The sequence below is a fragment of the Rhinopithecus bieti genome, unplaced genomic scaffold, assembly GCF_001698545.2.
Source record: "Rhinopithecus bieti isolate Rb0 unplaced genomic scaffold, ASM169854v2 scaffold_18295, whole genome shotgun sequence".
In the NCBI taxonomy this organism is placed as follows: Eukaryota; Metazoa; Chordata; class Mammalia; order Primates; family Cercopithecidae; genus Rhinopithecus; species Rhinopithecus bieti.
This window is the reverse complement of record NW_016809135.1, coordinates 417,676-434,129: the sequence shown is the minus strand read 5'-3', so window position 1 is coordinate 434,129 and position 16,454 is coordinate 417,676. Positions and strand designations below refer to the sequence as shown.

The 16,454-nt window shown below is 42.2% G+C and overlaps 1 protein-coding gene and 1 long non-coding RNA gene across 2 annotated transcripts in view; one reads left to right on the top strand and one right to left on the bottom strand.

Moving 5' to 3' along the window:
• Positions 1 to 12,778, bottom strand: part of ACAA2 (acetyl-CoA acyltransferase 2) — a 29,281-nt gene extending 16,503 nt beyond the window's left edge. The window contains exons 1-2 of the mRNA XM_017888642.1: positions 12,301 to 12,778; positions 531 to 697 (exon numbers count right to left, since the gene is read on the bottom strand). Of these exons, the coding sequence (XP_017744131.1) occupies positions 531 to 697; positions 12,301 to 12,316 (183 nt within the window). The 5' untranslated portion in view covers positions 12,317 to 12,778. The remainder of the gene's footprint in view (positions 1 to 530; positions 698 to 12,300) is intronic.
• A 69-nt stretch (positions 12,779 to 12,847) lies between these two features.
• LOC108539752 (uncharacterized) overlaps positions 12,848 to 16,454 on the top strand; it is a 36,954-nt gene continuing 33,347 nt past the window's right edge. The window contains exon 1 of the long non-coding RNA XR_001888472.1: positions 12,848 to 12,888. This is a non-coding gene — a long non-coding RNA (uncharacterized LOC108539752). The remainder of the gene's footprint in view (positions 12,889 to 16,454) is intronic.

Sequence of the window (16,454 nt, the reverse complement as noted above, 5' to 3'; positions counted from 1 at the left end):
ATCCCAAGTCAGATAGACATACAGTTTCTAGAACATATGATGCTTTGAATTATGCATGACATTGATTCTGGAGTCACAGAAATTACTAAAATTACAAATGTATGAAGTCTGTAACTATTGGCTGGGAGTGGTGGCTTATGCCTGTCATCCATCCCAGCACTTTGGGAGGCCAAGGCAGGCAGATCACGACGTCAAAAGATTGAGACCACCCTGGCCAACATGGTAAAACCCTGTCTCTACTAAAAATACAAAAATTAGCTGGGCTTGGTGGTGCACGCCTGTAATCCCAACTACTCGGGAGGCTGAGGCAGGAGAATCACTTGAACCTGGGAGGCAAAAGTTGCAGTGAGCCAAGATTGCACCACCGTACTCCAGCCTGGCAGCAGAGCGAGACTCCATCCCCGCCCCCCGCCAAAAAAAAAAGGTCTATAACTATTAACTTGTTTACCGTTATGATATGTTAAAGGAATTATTTTTAGAAACTGATCAAACAAGCAATAGGAGTGAATACCTTCCTTTACCCTACTAACCTGCATGACATTGCCTATAATCACACTGTCAACAGTTTCAGGTGAAACTTTGCCAGCAGACAAGGCAGCCTTGGCGGCAAATTCAGACAAGTCAGTAGCAGTGAAGTCTTTCAGAAGACCTCCATAAGCTCCAAAGGGCGTTCGCTTAGCAGCAACGACAAACACACCTATTGCAACAAGAAGAGATTTGTAAGCCATCACAGATCAGTAAATACCTCTAAATGCTTCAAATAATCTCACCGTGAAACCTTACACAATTCAAAATTAGATGACAGAAATTTCTGTTAGGCAATAATACCTAGAATAAGTCACACCCATGGAAGCAGTCTTAAGGATCACCAGTTTGACAGTTTGATCTTTACCTACATGCAGGTACTAAGAACTGCACTGCATGCTGTTAAGGAAGGAGACCACCGCTTCTCCTGTGCGCCACCCCCCACCCCTTGCCTAGTTTATAAGACAGTAGGAAAAGAAAAAAGCAAAAAGTTAAAAAGAAACAGAAGTAAGATAAATAGCCAGATGGCCTAGTGCTACCACCCGGCCCTGGTAGTTAATGATGATGATAATAATAATAATAATAATAATAATAATAATAATATCAATCCCTGACCTAAACTACTTGTGTTATCTCTAAATTCCAGACATTGTATGAAAAAGCATTGCAAAACTTTCTGTTGTGTTAGCTTATGCATGTAGCCCCCAGTCACATTCCCCATGCTTGCTCAATCTATCACTGTCCTTTCACGTGGACCCCTTAGAGTTGTAAGCCCTTAAAAGGGCCAAGAATTCCTTTTTGAGGGAGCTCTGCTCTTAAGATGCAAGTCTGCGGATGCTCCCGGCCAAATAAAGCCTCTTCCTTGCCGGTGTCTGAGGAGTTTTGACTGCTGCTCGTCCTGCTACACTGTGATGTAAAGCCATTCTGGTTAGACAACTTTCTTGTTCTCTGATGCTTCACAATGCTAGAAACATTTGTTGAGAACTAAAATCCTTCTATATGCTGGAGTATATTGCCTAGTATTACAATAAAAGAATCTCCAAACTAGAAGGTGCCTTAGGGTTGTCTGAGGTCAACCACTCACTCTATTAAGAACTCCCTCTAAAAATTCCTGACAAAAGGTTCTCTCTAAACCTCTGCCAGAAAACTTTCAGTAGGAGGACATACTCTACTGCATGAAGCAGTGTGCTGATCAATGGATAACATAAACTAATGATATTGTTGTTTTTTTTTTTTTTTGACAGAGTTTTGCTCTTGTCGCCCAGGCTGGAGCACAGCGGTGCGATTTCGGCTCACTGCACCCTCCGCCTCCCGGGTTCAAGTGATTATCCTGCCTCAGCCTCCCAAGTAGCTGGGACTACAGACACCCGCCACCACACCCAGCTAATTTTTGTATTTTTAGCAGAGACGGGGTTTCACCATGTTGGCCAGACTGGTCTTGAACTCCTGACCTCAGGGGATCCACCTGCCTCGGCCTCCCAAAGTGCTAGAATTACAGGTGTGAGCCACCTGCTCCTGGCCCCAACAAATGATATTTCTTTATATTGAACTAACTCAGCTTACAAAGTCTTCCATCCACCAATTCTAGTTCTATCCAAAAGCACCAACACAGACAGAGATGTAGTTTATAGAATATGCTGCTTTGAATTTGAATTATATATGTCACCAGTTCTAGAGTCACAGGATGACTCAAGTTACAGACTGCAAATAATAAGGTGAACTATTGTAATACCTAACCTTGTTTTTTACTAACTTTGTTTTTAGACTCTCCCTTTCTCCCTTAATCACCTAGCCTTGTTTCCACATGAATAACCTCTCCCTTAGCTGAGACAGCCGCATGAGGACGAACTCCATTTGGCTCCGTTATTTGCAAGGCTTCAAGGACTCCTCACCTACCCCCTTCCTCAACGAGTTAACTTGTTTAAGCAGACTCTCAACATACCAAAGAGTCCAATTAACGGATAAGGTACTGAAGCAAGCCATGTACAAGTTCCCAGGGTTTTGCTCAAGAGATAACACCATAAAGCCTTGAGTTTGTGTCCAGCAGAGCACACATATATAACATCTTATGAAAGATTTAGAGCCCCTGCACCTGGAACTGTTTGTTTCTCTGTAACCATTTGTCTTTTTAACTTTTTTACATGTTTTCACTTCTGTAGAATTGTTGCACCTGAGCTCCCCCTCCCCTTCCTAACCCGAAGTATAAAAGAAACTCAAGCCCCTTCCTCAAGCCGGAGAGAATTTCGAGCATTAGCCGTCTCTCGGTCGCCGGCTAATAAAGGACTCTTAAATTTGTTTCAAAGTGTGGCGTTTCTCTAACTCGCTCAGGTACAACACTATTATCTTTTACTCTTAGAAAAAAAATGGGCAAAACAGGTTACCTTCTACATGTGTATCCCCCACCTCCAGTATCTGAAGTCAGCTAACCTGTAAGTCCCCAAACCCAGTGACTCTCATCTCAGGTAAATTAAAGGCATTCTTTCAATAGTTCTTTATTTGACATTAATTCTGACTGCTTTCCTCTAAAGACACTGTAGTTTGCCAAAATCCTATTAAAATGTGTCCCCTAGAATATAACAAAACAGCATGCATTTTATCTAAACACAAAGAATACAGAGGAATTATCTATACATCTATTAATACACACTAAGACTATATATTGCAGCATCACTATTAGTTAAATCGGTGTCCTTGTACGAATAAATGAAAATCACCCCTTCCCAATCACCTACTACCATCTGCCAAAAAAACCTGTGACTATACAAATATATGATTATGATGTGAGTGGTACTCACTCATCATCATTAGAGCTGTCCAGTGCAAAACCGGCATATCAGTAAGCAGCATCAGTTATAGCCATTTCATCATATTGACATTCATTAGGCGCCTACTAAATACCAGACATTTTATCACTTTCCACACAAAAGTTAATCTTCCCAACAACTCTGCAAGGTAAATATTATAGCTAACATAGAGGGGACACTTACTATGCAATAGACTTCATGCTAGCACTTTGCATATACTAACTTTATTCTCTCCAAAACAATCTAAGCGCACATTTCCACATCTTGTCAAGAAATTATGGGACTTTTGGCAATCGGTTTGTGATAGATACTGACCTACAAATTAGACTATTCAAGCATTATACCACTATTGGTATCTAAGTATAATCTTCCAGTTTATGTCTATGATCTCTTTCATCAAACAAACCAAACCTAGCCTAAAATATTTCTATTTCAATCTCTCTTTTCATTCCTACTTTGAGAAATTTGCAGTTTAAAGGAATATCAGGAGCAATATATATAACTATAATTTAGAACAGATCCACTCAGTTCTTTACAGATACAAATTCAGATAGTTACAAAAGGTCATAAATACTACTTGGGTGCATTAGAAATGTTTTGTTCCGGTAAATGGGTTATTCTGTACCATGATGCCTTCCTGAATCTTTTCAAGTTTCTTCTCATCCTCCTTCCTTAACAGTCTCGGCCGATTTTTATATCAGTGTTTTTTTTTTTTTTTTTTTTTTTTTTTGAGACAAAGTCTTGCTCTGTGCCCTGTGATCATAGCTCACTGCAGCCTCGACCTCTGCAGCCTTGACCTCCCCAACTCAAGTGATCCCCCTGCCTCAGCCTCCCAAGTAGGTAGGACTACCGGTGTGTGCCACTACACCTGGCTAATTTTTACTTATTATTATTATTATTTGTAGAGATGGGCTCTTGCTATGTTTCCCAGGCTGGTCTCGAATCCTGGGCTCAAGCAATCCTCCCACCTTGGCCTCCCAAACTGCTAGGATTATAGGCATGAGCTACTGAACCCGGTCTATCAGTGGTTGCTTTATTTCATTCTTCTTTCCTCTTTCCATGCCTTCTTCCTAATTTCATTAGTTCTGCTTCCGGTCATGGCCTGCTATGCTCCTATCTGACCAACCCTCCAACAGAAAACAATGAAAAACTCCAGACAATATATAAGAACAACTACTACCTGAAGGTCTTGGAAATGAACACAACTAGACAGGTAAGGAGAAGAGTTGATACTTAGAGGAAGAGAACAGAACAGGGTAAGTGCCCAATTTATTTATAGCAACTAACTTGAAGATTAACAGTCCGTGATGCATGGAATGGCTAGAACTCTGAAACGCACAGTCTTACTGGCTTGAAGAATCAGAGAATAAAGTTCATGGTAAGCACAGCCACTAGAAAGTGAAGGAGAATCTGGGAAAGAGGAGCACCATAGAGGGAGATTCCAAATTTCACATATAAACTCTGCCAAGATATTTGGCTGACTCTTTAGCTATTCATGTGTAGGTCAGACCACAAGCACCTAAGCCAAGCCTTAAAAAACTGAACTTAGATTTAAGCTGTTGCCCACTACAAGGGGAGACACAGTTTATCATGGGGTGCATGGGGTGATTTTGTAGGCAAGTTAACTGCGTACAAAAAATAAATAGCCAACCAATCAGTAAGTCAGTTCTGTCTGCAGGATTACAACAGAATCCAGTCTCCACAATGTTTCATCTGCAATGTTCATAATACAATTCAAAATTAATCCACATATGAGGAAACAAAAAATATGACTCATTTTCAAGAAAAAAGACAACAGAGACCAACCCCAAGAAGACCCAGATGCTGAAATTAGCAGACAAGGATTTTAAAATAGCTACCTATTATAACTATGCCCAAGGATGTAGAAGAAAATATGCTCCTAATAAAACACAGAACATCTCAGCAAAGAAATACATACTATAAAAATCCAAAATGGAAATTCCAAAACTGAAAAATACCTGAAATAAAAAATTCCCTGGATGGGCTTAACAGCAGAATAGAAATCAAAGGAGAAAAATTAAGCGACTTTCAAGATAAATAGAAATTATCCAATCTGAAGAAGAGATGAAAAAAAAGATTAAAAAACAAAGCCAGAACCTCAAGGTCTGACAAAGGAGGAAGGGCAATTCACTGGAAAAGGATAGTCTTTCCAACAAATAGTGCTGCAACAATAAAATATCCATACACTAAACAAAATGAATTCAGGCAAAAATGTCTCGTGGCTCAAGCCTATAATCTCAGCTACTCAAGAGGCTGAGGTAGGAGGACTGTGTCAGGATTAGGAGTTTGAAATCAGTCTGAGCAATACAGCAAGATCCCCATCTCTAAAAAATGTAAAAAATTAGTTGGGTATAGTGGCATGTGCCTGCAGTCCCAGCTATTCAGGAGGCTGAGTTCAAGGCTACCGTGGGCTACAATCAAGTCACTGCACTCCAGCCTGGGTGACAGAGTGAGACCTCTTACCTAAAAAAAACAAAAATGAAAACAAAGAGATGATAGACTTAAATATAAAATGCAAAACTCTTAGAACATACGAGAAAAATCTACATGGCTTTTGGTTTGGTGATAACTTTTTAGATCTAACACCAAAAGCAGGATCTATGAAGGGAAAACTTAAGTTGGACTTCTTAAAATTGAAAACTGGCTGTGTGCAGTGGCTCATGCCTATGATCCCAGCACTTTGGAAGGCCGAGGTGGGAGGATTGCTTGAGCCCAGGAGTTTGAGACCAGCCTGGGAAACATGATGAGACCCTGTCTCTACAAAAAATTAAGAAAACAGCCGAGCTTGGTGATGTGTGCTTGTGGTCCCAGCCACTTGGAAGGCTGAAGTGAGGGGACTGCTAGAGTCCAGGAGGTCAAGGCTACAGTGGCCGTGTTCATACCACTGTACTCCAGCCTGGACAACAGAGTGGGACCCTCTAAAAACAAATGAATAAATAACTTCTGCTCTCAAAAGATGCTGTTAAAAGAATGAAAAGACAAGCCACAGACTGGGAGAAAGTATTTATAAAAACACCTAACTGATAAGGGACTGATATCCAAAACATACAAAGTGTTCTTAAAGCTCAGCAATTAAAAAAAAAAAAAAAAAAAAAACAAACCCACACAACCCAATTTAAAAATGGGCAAAAGATCTGAACAGATACCTTACCAGAGAAGATACACAGATGGCAAATAAGCATATGCAAAGATGCTCAACATCATATGTCATTAGGGAATTGCAAATTAAAACAACAATGAGATACTACTACATAACTTTGGTCTTTTGGATTTTAGAAAGGCTAAAATCCCAAACACTGACAATACCAAATGCTGGCGAGGATATGGAACAATAGAAATTCATTCATTGCTGGTGGGAATGCAAATGGTATGGCCAGCTTGGAAGACCCTTTGGCAGTTTCTTATAAAGCTAAACATACCTAACCATATGTATGATACAGCAATCATGTTTCTTGTATTTACCTAAATGATTTGAAAATTTATGTTCAAACAAAAACGTGCACACAAATCTTTATTCATAATTGTCAAAACTTGAAGGCAACCATGATGTCCTATTGGGGGAACCCGCCCCCAATATTTCAATGTAGGTTCTTTCTATTTTCCCTAAGTGTCAGCCGGTCTGAGAAATAAAGAGAAAGAGTACAAAGAGACAAAGAGAGGAATTTTACAGCTGGGCCGCTGGGGCTAACGTCACATATCGGTAGGTCCATGATGCCCACCTGAGCCACAAAGCCAGCAGGTTTTTATTAAGGACTTCAAAAGGGGAGAGGGTATACGAACAGGGAGTAGGTCACAAAGATCACATGCTTCAAAGGGCAAAAAGGAAAACAAAGATCACATGTTTCTGAGGCCAATAAAGATCACAAGGCAAAGGGCAAAATCAAAACTCCTGATAAGGATCTATGTTCAGCTGTGCACATATGGTCTTGATAAACATCTTAACAGAAAACAGGCATCAAAAGCAGAGAACCGGTCTGACCTCAAATTTACCAGGGAGTGTTTTTTTCCTCATCCATCCTAATAAGCCTGAGGGTACTGCAGGAGACCAGGGTGTATTTCAGTCCTTATCTCAACCGCATAAGACAGACACTCCTAGAGCGGCCGTTTATAGACCTCTCACCAGGAATGTAATTCTTTTCCTAGGGTTTTAATATTCCTTGCTAGGGAAAAGAATTTANGTATACGAACAGAGAGTAGGTCACAAAGACCACATGCTTCAAAGGGCAAAAAGGAGAACAAAGATCACATGCTTCTGCGGCCAATAAAGATCACAAGGCAAAGGGCAAAATCAAAAACTCCTGATAAGGATCTATGTTCAGCTGTGCACATATGGTCTTGATAAACATCTTAACAGAAAACAGGCATCAAAAGCAGAGAACCGGTCTGACCTCAAATTTACCAGGGAGTGTTTTTTTCCTCATCCATCCTAATAAGCCTGAGGGTACTGCAGGAGACCAGGGTGTATTTCAGTCCTTATCTCAACCGCATAAGACAGACACTCCTAGAGCGGCCGTTTATAGACCTCTCACCAGGAATGTAATTCTTTTCCTAGGGTTTTAATATTCCTTGCTAGGGAAAAGAATTTAGCGATATCTCTCCTACTTGCACGTCCGTTTATAGGCTCTCTGCAAGAAGAAAAATATGGCTCTTTTTGCCCAACCCCGCAGGCAGTCAGACCTTATGGTTGTCTTCCCTTGTCCCTAAAAATCGCTGTTATTCTGTTTTTTTCAAGGTGCACTGATTTCATATGTTCAAACACACGTTTTACAATCAGTTTGTACAGTTAACACAATCACCACAGTGGACCTGAGGTGATGTACATCCTCAGCTTATGAAGATAACAGAATTAAGAGATTAAAGTAAGACAGGCATAAGAAATTATAAGAATATTACCAGGGACGTGATAAATGTCCATGAAATCTTCACAATTTATGTTCCTCTGCCACGGCTCCAGCCAGTCCCTCCGCTCAGGGTCCCTGACTTCCTGCAACAATGTCCTTCAGCAGGTGATAAACAAACTGTGGTGCAGCCATACAATGAAATATTATTCAGCAATAAGAAGAAGTGAGCTATCAAGCCATAAAAAGAAGGAATCTTAAATGCATGTTGCTAAGTGAAAGAAGAAAGTCTGGAAAGGCCATATACTATATGATTCCAACTATATGATATCTGGAAAAGGCAAAGCTATGGAGACAGTAAAAAGATCAGTGCTTGCCAGGGGTTCAGAGACAGGGATGAATAAGTGAATCACAGATTATGTTTAGGGTGGCGAAATTAATCTGCATGACACTAGAATACTGACGTCAGTCATTTGCACATTTGTCAAAACCCACAGAACTATACAATGAATGAACTTGAATGCAAAACATGAACTTCAGTGAATAATAATGTATCAATATTAGCTCATCGATTGTAACAAATGTACCACACTAATGCAAGATGTTAATAATAGGGGAAATGGACAGGAAGAGGGAGCATAGGGTATACTCCGTACTTTCTGCTCAATTTTTCTGTAAAACCTAAATCTGCTCAAAACAAAGTTTGTTAATTTTTTCTTTAAAGTCAGATAGTAAAAAGACATGGGCAGAACCTCAAGGACTAACAAGTTACAGTCACAGGAGAGGACAGAGAATGGATTTTAAAACACATTTGCAGAAATAATAAAGAAGAAATGTCCAAATTTGATAAAAAACATAAATTTACAGATTAAAGCTTAGTAAACCTCAACTCTAATAAACACCAAACACAACACTCTACACCCCCTTCCCCTGCAGCTTGACACATCATTGTCAAACTTTTGAAATCCAAAGATAACAAAAATATATAAAGCATCCAGAAATAAAAATGACATATTGCACACATGGAAATGACCCCAACTTCTCCTCAGAAACAACAGAGTCTAATTTCATTTGTCTCTCTACAAAGTTCCTTTTATGAGTTTCTCCCCTATATCTCATATTCTAAGAAAGCGTTTGTGAGACGGCAGTGCTAGTAGTGAAATATGCAATATCTACCAAGGAAAGGGTGTGCATGGGAAAATAAAAACATAAAAAAGAACCTCCCCTTTACCTATATTACTTCTTATTTGATGCTCCCAGACTGTAAAGGTTAGCTCAAGTAAGGCCTTAACTGAACTAATACAATTATTTTGAACAGAGAAAATGTTCTCAATCATATATTTTTGGTTTGGGTTTTTTTGGAGCCAGGGTTTCACTCTGTCACCCAGGCTGGAGTGCGGTAGTGTGATCTCGGCTCACTGCAGTCTCAACCTCCTGGGCTCAAGCAATCCTTCACCACAGCATCCCCAGTAGCTGGGACTACAGGCAAGTGCCACCACACCTGGCTACTTTTTGTATTTTTTGTAGAGACTGGGTTTCTCTATTTTAAAAAATAATTTATTATTTTAAATATTTTAACAAATAATCTGGGATGCGCAGATACAAAGACTATAAAGGTTTAAAGGTTTTTTCTTTTAATTTCATAAATTGTATGCCATGTCAATTTTCATTTGATGTCAATTTTACGTGGATACTAAAAGGTCTAAAACTTAACAATCTTTAACACCAAACTGAAATCTCATTTATTGTAAAATACCCTGAAAATTCAGAGGCTAAAAATTTCCCAAGACCGAAAGACAGTGAAGAGACATATTAACCCAGAGTGTAGTGAGTCCAAGTAGCTCCAAGAAAGGGCCTGGGAAGATGTGCTGAGTTGACAGTACAGGAAAAGCACCACTAGGAAAGAAACAGGAGCTCTACCTTTCAATCACATTGTTAGGTAAATATTCACTTAGTGCGAGTGACTTCAGGCAGCAACGAGGGCAAATTAAGGAAAGCTGCAGTGGCATCCCGTTGTTTCAGGATTAAGGTAATTTAGCAGCCCTGCCCACTCGCCTTGAAAAAATACACAAACATTCCCAACAAAGTCAGGAGCAGTAGGAGAGCTAAGATCTGCGTGAAAACCTCCTGCCAAGTACTAGGATGGGAGCTAATAAAAACCTAGAACTGTTCTTCTTGTTGAGTGAAATCTGACAAATTAATGATAATCCTTAACAAAATTTAACTCAAATGTGTCCTTTTCCCTATAATCAGTCACATGCTCTTCTTTCTTCCCATCCACCCTGCAAACACTTTGTATGCTGCTTGAGAGAAGCGTATCTTTAATGATTCTAGCCGGCCTGTAACATCACTATTTCAAGCTCAAGGCTTGGGTTCTAGTCACAGCCACTAACTACCTGTGTATTACACACAACCACTTTACCTCTCTCCACATGAGCGTCCTAATTGGTACGATAAGGAAATGGAAAAAAATACTAGCTTTAACACTACAGTAAATTGTACCAGAAATGTATAAACTTTCTACTTCCTTAATACAGATGTCAATGTGCATTTTTTTCCTTTCTGAGTTCATAGTATTTGTGAACTTTTCAAATGGGTCTGTATTACAAGAAAGGGTAAGAACCACTGATAAAATATTAAAATGACATCAGTAAAAATATTATTTCCTTTTTAAGAAGATAGCTCATGACAATGCACCTTTTAAATGAAGTGGAAATACCTCGTCTAAAAAAAATTCACCATGCTGCTTTATGAAGTAAACGTAGTAAATTCAGTCAGGAAGGGCACTGGCAAATGAAATCCACGTTGCAGGAAACTGTGAACACTGCATTTGGTCCCAGAATACCGATTTTTCCCTTCATCTGTTCCCATGCCACTTTGGTTCTTCTGACTTTCAGATCCCCCTAACCAATGCTTAGCTGGCATCTCCACTTGGCTGCTTCACAGGCACCAAAAAGTTTTCTGCCTAAAACTGAATTCTCAATCCTTCTTTCCACATCTATTCCTTTCCCAATTTTCCTCACTCTGTAAGTGGCATCATCATGAACACTGTTCATCAAACCAGGCACTTTTCATCATTCTTGACATTTCCTGCTTATATTTACTCCACCACACCCAATCTACGTTCTATCAAAACCACCCCAAATCTATCTCAACTCATCCCTCCCCTTTTCTCCCCAATTACACTGCCCCACACGAGTCAAAGCCATCATTTGCTGCTCCCTGGACCTCTACAATAGATCCTTAAACGGTCTCTTTGCCATTACACAGACCGCCCCAAATCCGGACAGAGTGGAAATCAGATCCTGTCATTACCCCGCTTTAAATCCCTCTATTGCCTTCCACTGAATTTGGAACAAAACCCCACCTTCTTACAGAGCCCACAGGGCCCTGGAGCACCAAAATGCATGGTTCTTAGATCCTGCCAAGCTTTTTCCTGTCTCAGGGCCTCGATACGTGTTCCACCTGAATGCTCTTCTACACGTACATCCTTAAAGTAAGATTCCATTGATTGTGCCCATTTGTTTTGAAAAGGGAGTTTATTACACAGTTGTTGTAAACAAGTTCATAACCCTAGAGCTTAGGTATAGAGTGACCGCTCTAATTTAAAGCAACAGAAGGGAAAAGGGAGCAGGGCAGGTCTTCCAGCAGAACACCAGCTACCATTTCTGCAGGCCAGGCCACTCCATCGATTCACCCGGGAGCCCTGCCCACCGAGGCCCAGCAGCGGGCTCCTGTGTGCAGCTGCCCCGCAGCAGGCGCCGGTGGCCTATGGCGCCGCCCCATTTTTCCTAATACTTGGACTCGAAATAATGGGGTCACTGTTAGGCAAAGAAAGGAATGACCTCCAAGGTCACATGCAAGCAAACTTTGGTCTCAAGTCAACAGGAAATTGCATCGAAATCGCTGTCGCTAGCGCCTTACAAGGGTTTTCTCCTTAACCCAAACAAGCCTTTCGGGCTGGGTTTTTATCACGTCCGCTCCAAAACCCAGGAAGTCGAGTGAACTTCACCCCACTACCCCCGACTCTCCGCGGCGGCCGGAAGCGGAGGCCTGGCCGGGGGAGGGCAGGACCCCGAGGGGCGAGGAGAGGAGGAGGGGGCTGCGCTCACCTCGGAGCAGAGCCATGGCGGCGGCTGGGTCGTCGGCGGCGCGGGTCTCTGGTGTGGGGCACGCAGAGCGGTCACTTGCAGTCACCCAGATTTCAAGAGCGTGGGTGGCGCCCCGGGAGCCACGCCCCTGCCCTTTCGCGTACTTCCCAGGGCTGCCTGGCCGGGCCCCAGCGTAAGATGATCCTACCCCACGCGTGGCTGCCCGCCTCACCCTAGCCCGAGGGAGCCCGGGGGTCGGGGCTTGGGTAGACGACTACGCGTCTTGAGGGCGGACTCTTTCCTCACATCCTCGTTTTTAGATTTTCTCCGTTTCCAAGCCGAGAGAATTTGTTTGATACCTCTCACCCATCATATCCCAGCCCCGACAGGCAATGACTGTTCCCCTTTGTCTCCGCCAGAATCCTCAACACTTGGCAGGAGCCCAGGCCTGAGGGACTTGGCGCGCCGGCGGCCGCCAGCTGGGGGCGGAGCCGAAAGTCCTGTGGGCGGGGCGCGGCGGAGGCGCGACGGGATTGGCTGGAGCGGGCGGCTGCGCAGTCTGCTGGGCAGAGGCTCAGGTCGCCGAGCTGGACGCGCGACTGTGCGTGGGTGCTGTACGGGGGGTTGGGCGGAGAGGTGGGCGGCAGTTGGTGTGCGGTGAGTGTAGTAGGCTAGGGCGCTTTCGGGTCCCCATTGCAGCCCCCAGATGAGCCCGTAGTATTTTCCTTATATGATCAGGTCCCATTGCGGGCGGCGCAGCTTGCCCGGAGCCTGAGAGGATTATGAAAACGTGGCGAGCTAAGTGGGGCCAGGGGACCTGGAGCGGGGGCGTGAGGAGAGGGAGCAACGGTTGAGGCTGGACGGGAGGGAGGTCTAGGGAGGCCTCTGCCGCGATCACTGTGAGCCCTGGCCGATGATGACGAGACCACTGCGCAATCTGAGCTCTGGGAACCAGGTGATGGAGTGTGTTCTGAGAACAGACTGAGGCCGGGCGAGCAGGAGGCGGCCGGGGCAAGGCAGAAGCGGAGAGCCCCTGGGTACCAGGGCTCAGAGGGCCAGGCTGCCTAGCGAGGGCTTCTTTGAGTGCTTGGGGTTGGTGGGTGGCATGAACGGTTTTTCTGAGTCGTCAGCGAATGCCCCCTCTAGAATCCTGCTTTTCAAACGCTTTGGTGACACTCTTGCAGTGTTGGGGTTTTTTTAAATCCAAATTTGTATTATGAAAACTTTCAAACTTACAGAAAAGTGGGAAGACTTGTACAGTGGACGCATATCGACCCAATTGTTAACATTTTGCTATATTGCTGTCCACCTGTTCTTCCATCAAACCATCTTATCTTTTTAACGCAGACCTTAGTGCTCTACACCCATGAACACATCAGCACACATTATTCATTTACAGTTCTTTTTAAGGCAAAATATCCACGTAATCAAATGTACAAATCTTAGACAAGCTTCACAAATGCTTATGTATAGGCCGGGCGCCGTGACTCACGCCTGTAATCCCAGCACTTTGGGAGGCTGAAGTGGGTGGATCACGAGGTCAGGAGATCGAGACCATCCTGGCTAACACGGTGAAACCCCGTATCTACTAAAAATACAAAAAAAATTAGCCGGGCGTGGTGGTGGGCGCCTGTAGTCCCAGCTGCTGGGGAGGCTGAGGCAGGAGAATGGCGTGAACCTGGGAGGCAGAGCTTGCAGTGAGCCGAGATCGTGCCACTGCATTCCAGCCTGTGTGACATAGCAAGACTCTGTCTCAAAAAAAAAAAAAAAAAAAAAATGCTGCTCATGTATACAGTGTTCATTTCCATACACACTTTTCAATTTGCCCTCTACATAATTAAGAAATGTTAAGTATCACAATTTCCCACTGCAGATCATCAAGTCTTTACAAATGTACTATGTTTTCTCTAATTGGAAATGTCACTAGTGAGTGGATTCTAAAACCATTCAGTGAAAGGTTTACATGTGTTAAAACATGTAAATATATGAGAGAATATTGACATAGTCTGCAAGTCTCATGAAGAGGAAAGGGTACCTTTACAATGGAGAAATCTTGCGGGTATTACTTCACCGAATTGTGAACTAATGGTGTCCCATCACCAGTAAAGGGACAAACTGATGTCATGCGCTCCCCTTGCTACAGCGACAACACAGTCTCACTTGCGTAGAATTTCTCCTGAAAACATCTGACCTGAATCTAATTATAAGGAAACAATGAGACAAATCCACATGGAGGTACATTCTACAGAACAACTGAACTCTTTAAAAACATCAGAGCGGTGAAAAACAAAAAATGGCTAAAGTAGGAATAGTATCACATTAAAGGAGACTAGAGATGTGACACATATTGTATGGGATCCTTAATTAAAACCTGGGTTAAAAAAAAACTCTAAAAGACAGTATTGGGACAATTGGAGAAACATAAATTATAGATGACATGGTAATATTGACATTAAGTTTCCTGATCGTGATAATTATATTGTAGTTATGTAGGAGATTGTCCTTTGTTCTTAGGAAATACATACTGAAATATATACGGGTGAAGAATCATGAGGCCTGCAACTAACTCTCAAATGACTGGAAAAAATGCATATATGTATATACAGTTATGTGTTGCTTAACCACGAGAATATATCCTGAACGATGTGCTATTAGGCGATTTCGTCATTGTGTGAACATCATGGATTTCACTTACATAAACCTTGATGGTAGAGCCTGCTACACACCTAGGCTATATGGTACAGCCTGTTGCTCCCAGGCTACAAACCTGTATGCATGTTACTGTACCGAACACTGTAGGCAGTTGTAACACAATAGTATCTGTGCATCTAAACATAGGAAAGATAGTGCATGACTATACACTGGCAGAGAAAGATACAGCAAATATGGCCAAATATTATGAACTGGGGAATCCAAATGAAGAATATACAGTTGTTTATTACTCTTTTTTTTTTTTTTTTGAGACAGAGTCTTGCTCTGTTGCCCAAGCTGGAGTGCAGTGGCATGATCTCCACTCACTGCAACCTCCACCTCCCAGGTTCCAGTAATCTTCCTGCTTCAGCCTCCTGATTATCTGGGATTACAGGCATGTGCCACCCCACCCGGCTAATTTTTGTATTTTTAGTAGAGACAGGGTTTCGCCATGTTGGCCAGGCTGGTCTCAAACTCCTGACTTCAGGTGATCCGCCCACCTCAGCCTCCCAAAGTGCTGGCATTAGAGGTGTGAGCCACTGCGCCTGGCCCATTATTCTTTTTCTAAGAGGGGATCTTGCTTGCTATGTTGCCGGGGCTGGCCTCAAACTCCTGGGCTTAAGGGATCCTCCTGCCCCAGCCTCCTGAGTAACTTGGGACTACAGGCATGTACCACATTCTTCTATTTTTGCAACTTTTCTGTAGGTTTTAACTCTTTCAAAATACAAGTTGGGAGAAAAAAAAGTCCTTCAATTAAGCTACAAAATTGCTTGAAACAAGTTATTTTTGAAAATATTTAGTCCTTTTCAGGTTTACATTATATTTAAGCAGGTATGTATTCTTGTAATTTTAATATCTATATTAAAATTGTTATAATTTTTGTCTAGATGTGGAGGGTTTCATGAGATGTAAAGTTATTGTTCTACTTTTAGACATTTAATGCTTAGTATTTTTAGAAATGCAATGTTATCATTTCTACACTTATTTTCCTATGCTTAAACACAGTTTCTCCTGCTTTCCTATAACACTAAAAATTGACAGTGGCTTAAGCAGCAGTGGCTTTAGAAGTTTCACTAATGGAAACTGGGGAAAGCTGACCAAGACAGTAGGGCCTAAGACAACTTTTAAAATGAGTACGTGAATCTGAATGAGTGAGGCAAGTGAATTTGCTGATGTTGAGTAGTTTGGAATGTTATGTGTATGCTCACTGTTAATCTAATTGCTGTGGAAATAACTTCAATTTTTGTTAATTAGAAGGCAAATGTTGAATGTGGTTTTATTCTTACAATGAATACTAACTCTTCAGAGAGTTCAAGTTGCCAAGGAAGAACATCAGATGAATGAAATTGTTTGCAGTGGCAAATCCATACGGCCTGCAGCAACTCACTTCTTGCCTCCTCAAAGGAAAGAAGCCTAAGGCAGAGTGAGAGACTGAGGCAAGTTTTTGAGCAGGAATGAGAGTTTATTAAGAAGTATTAGAGCAG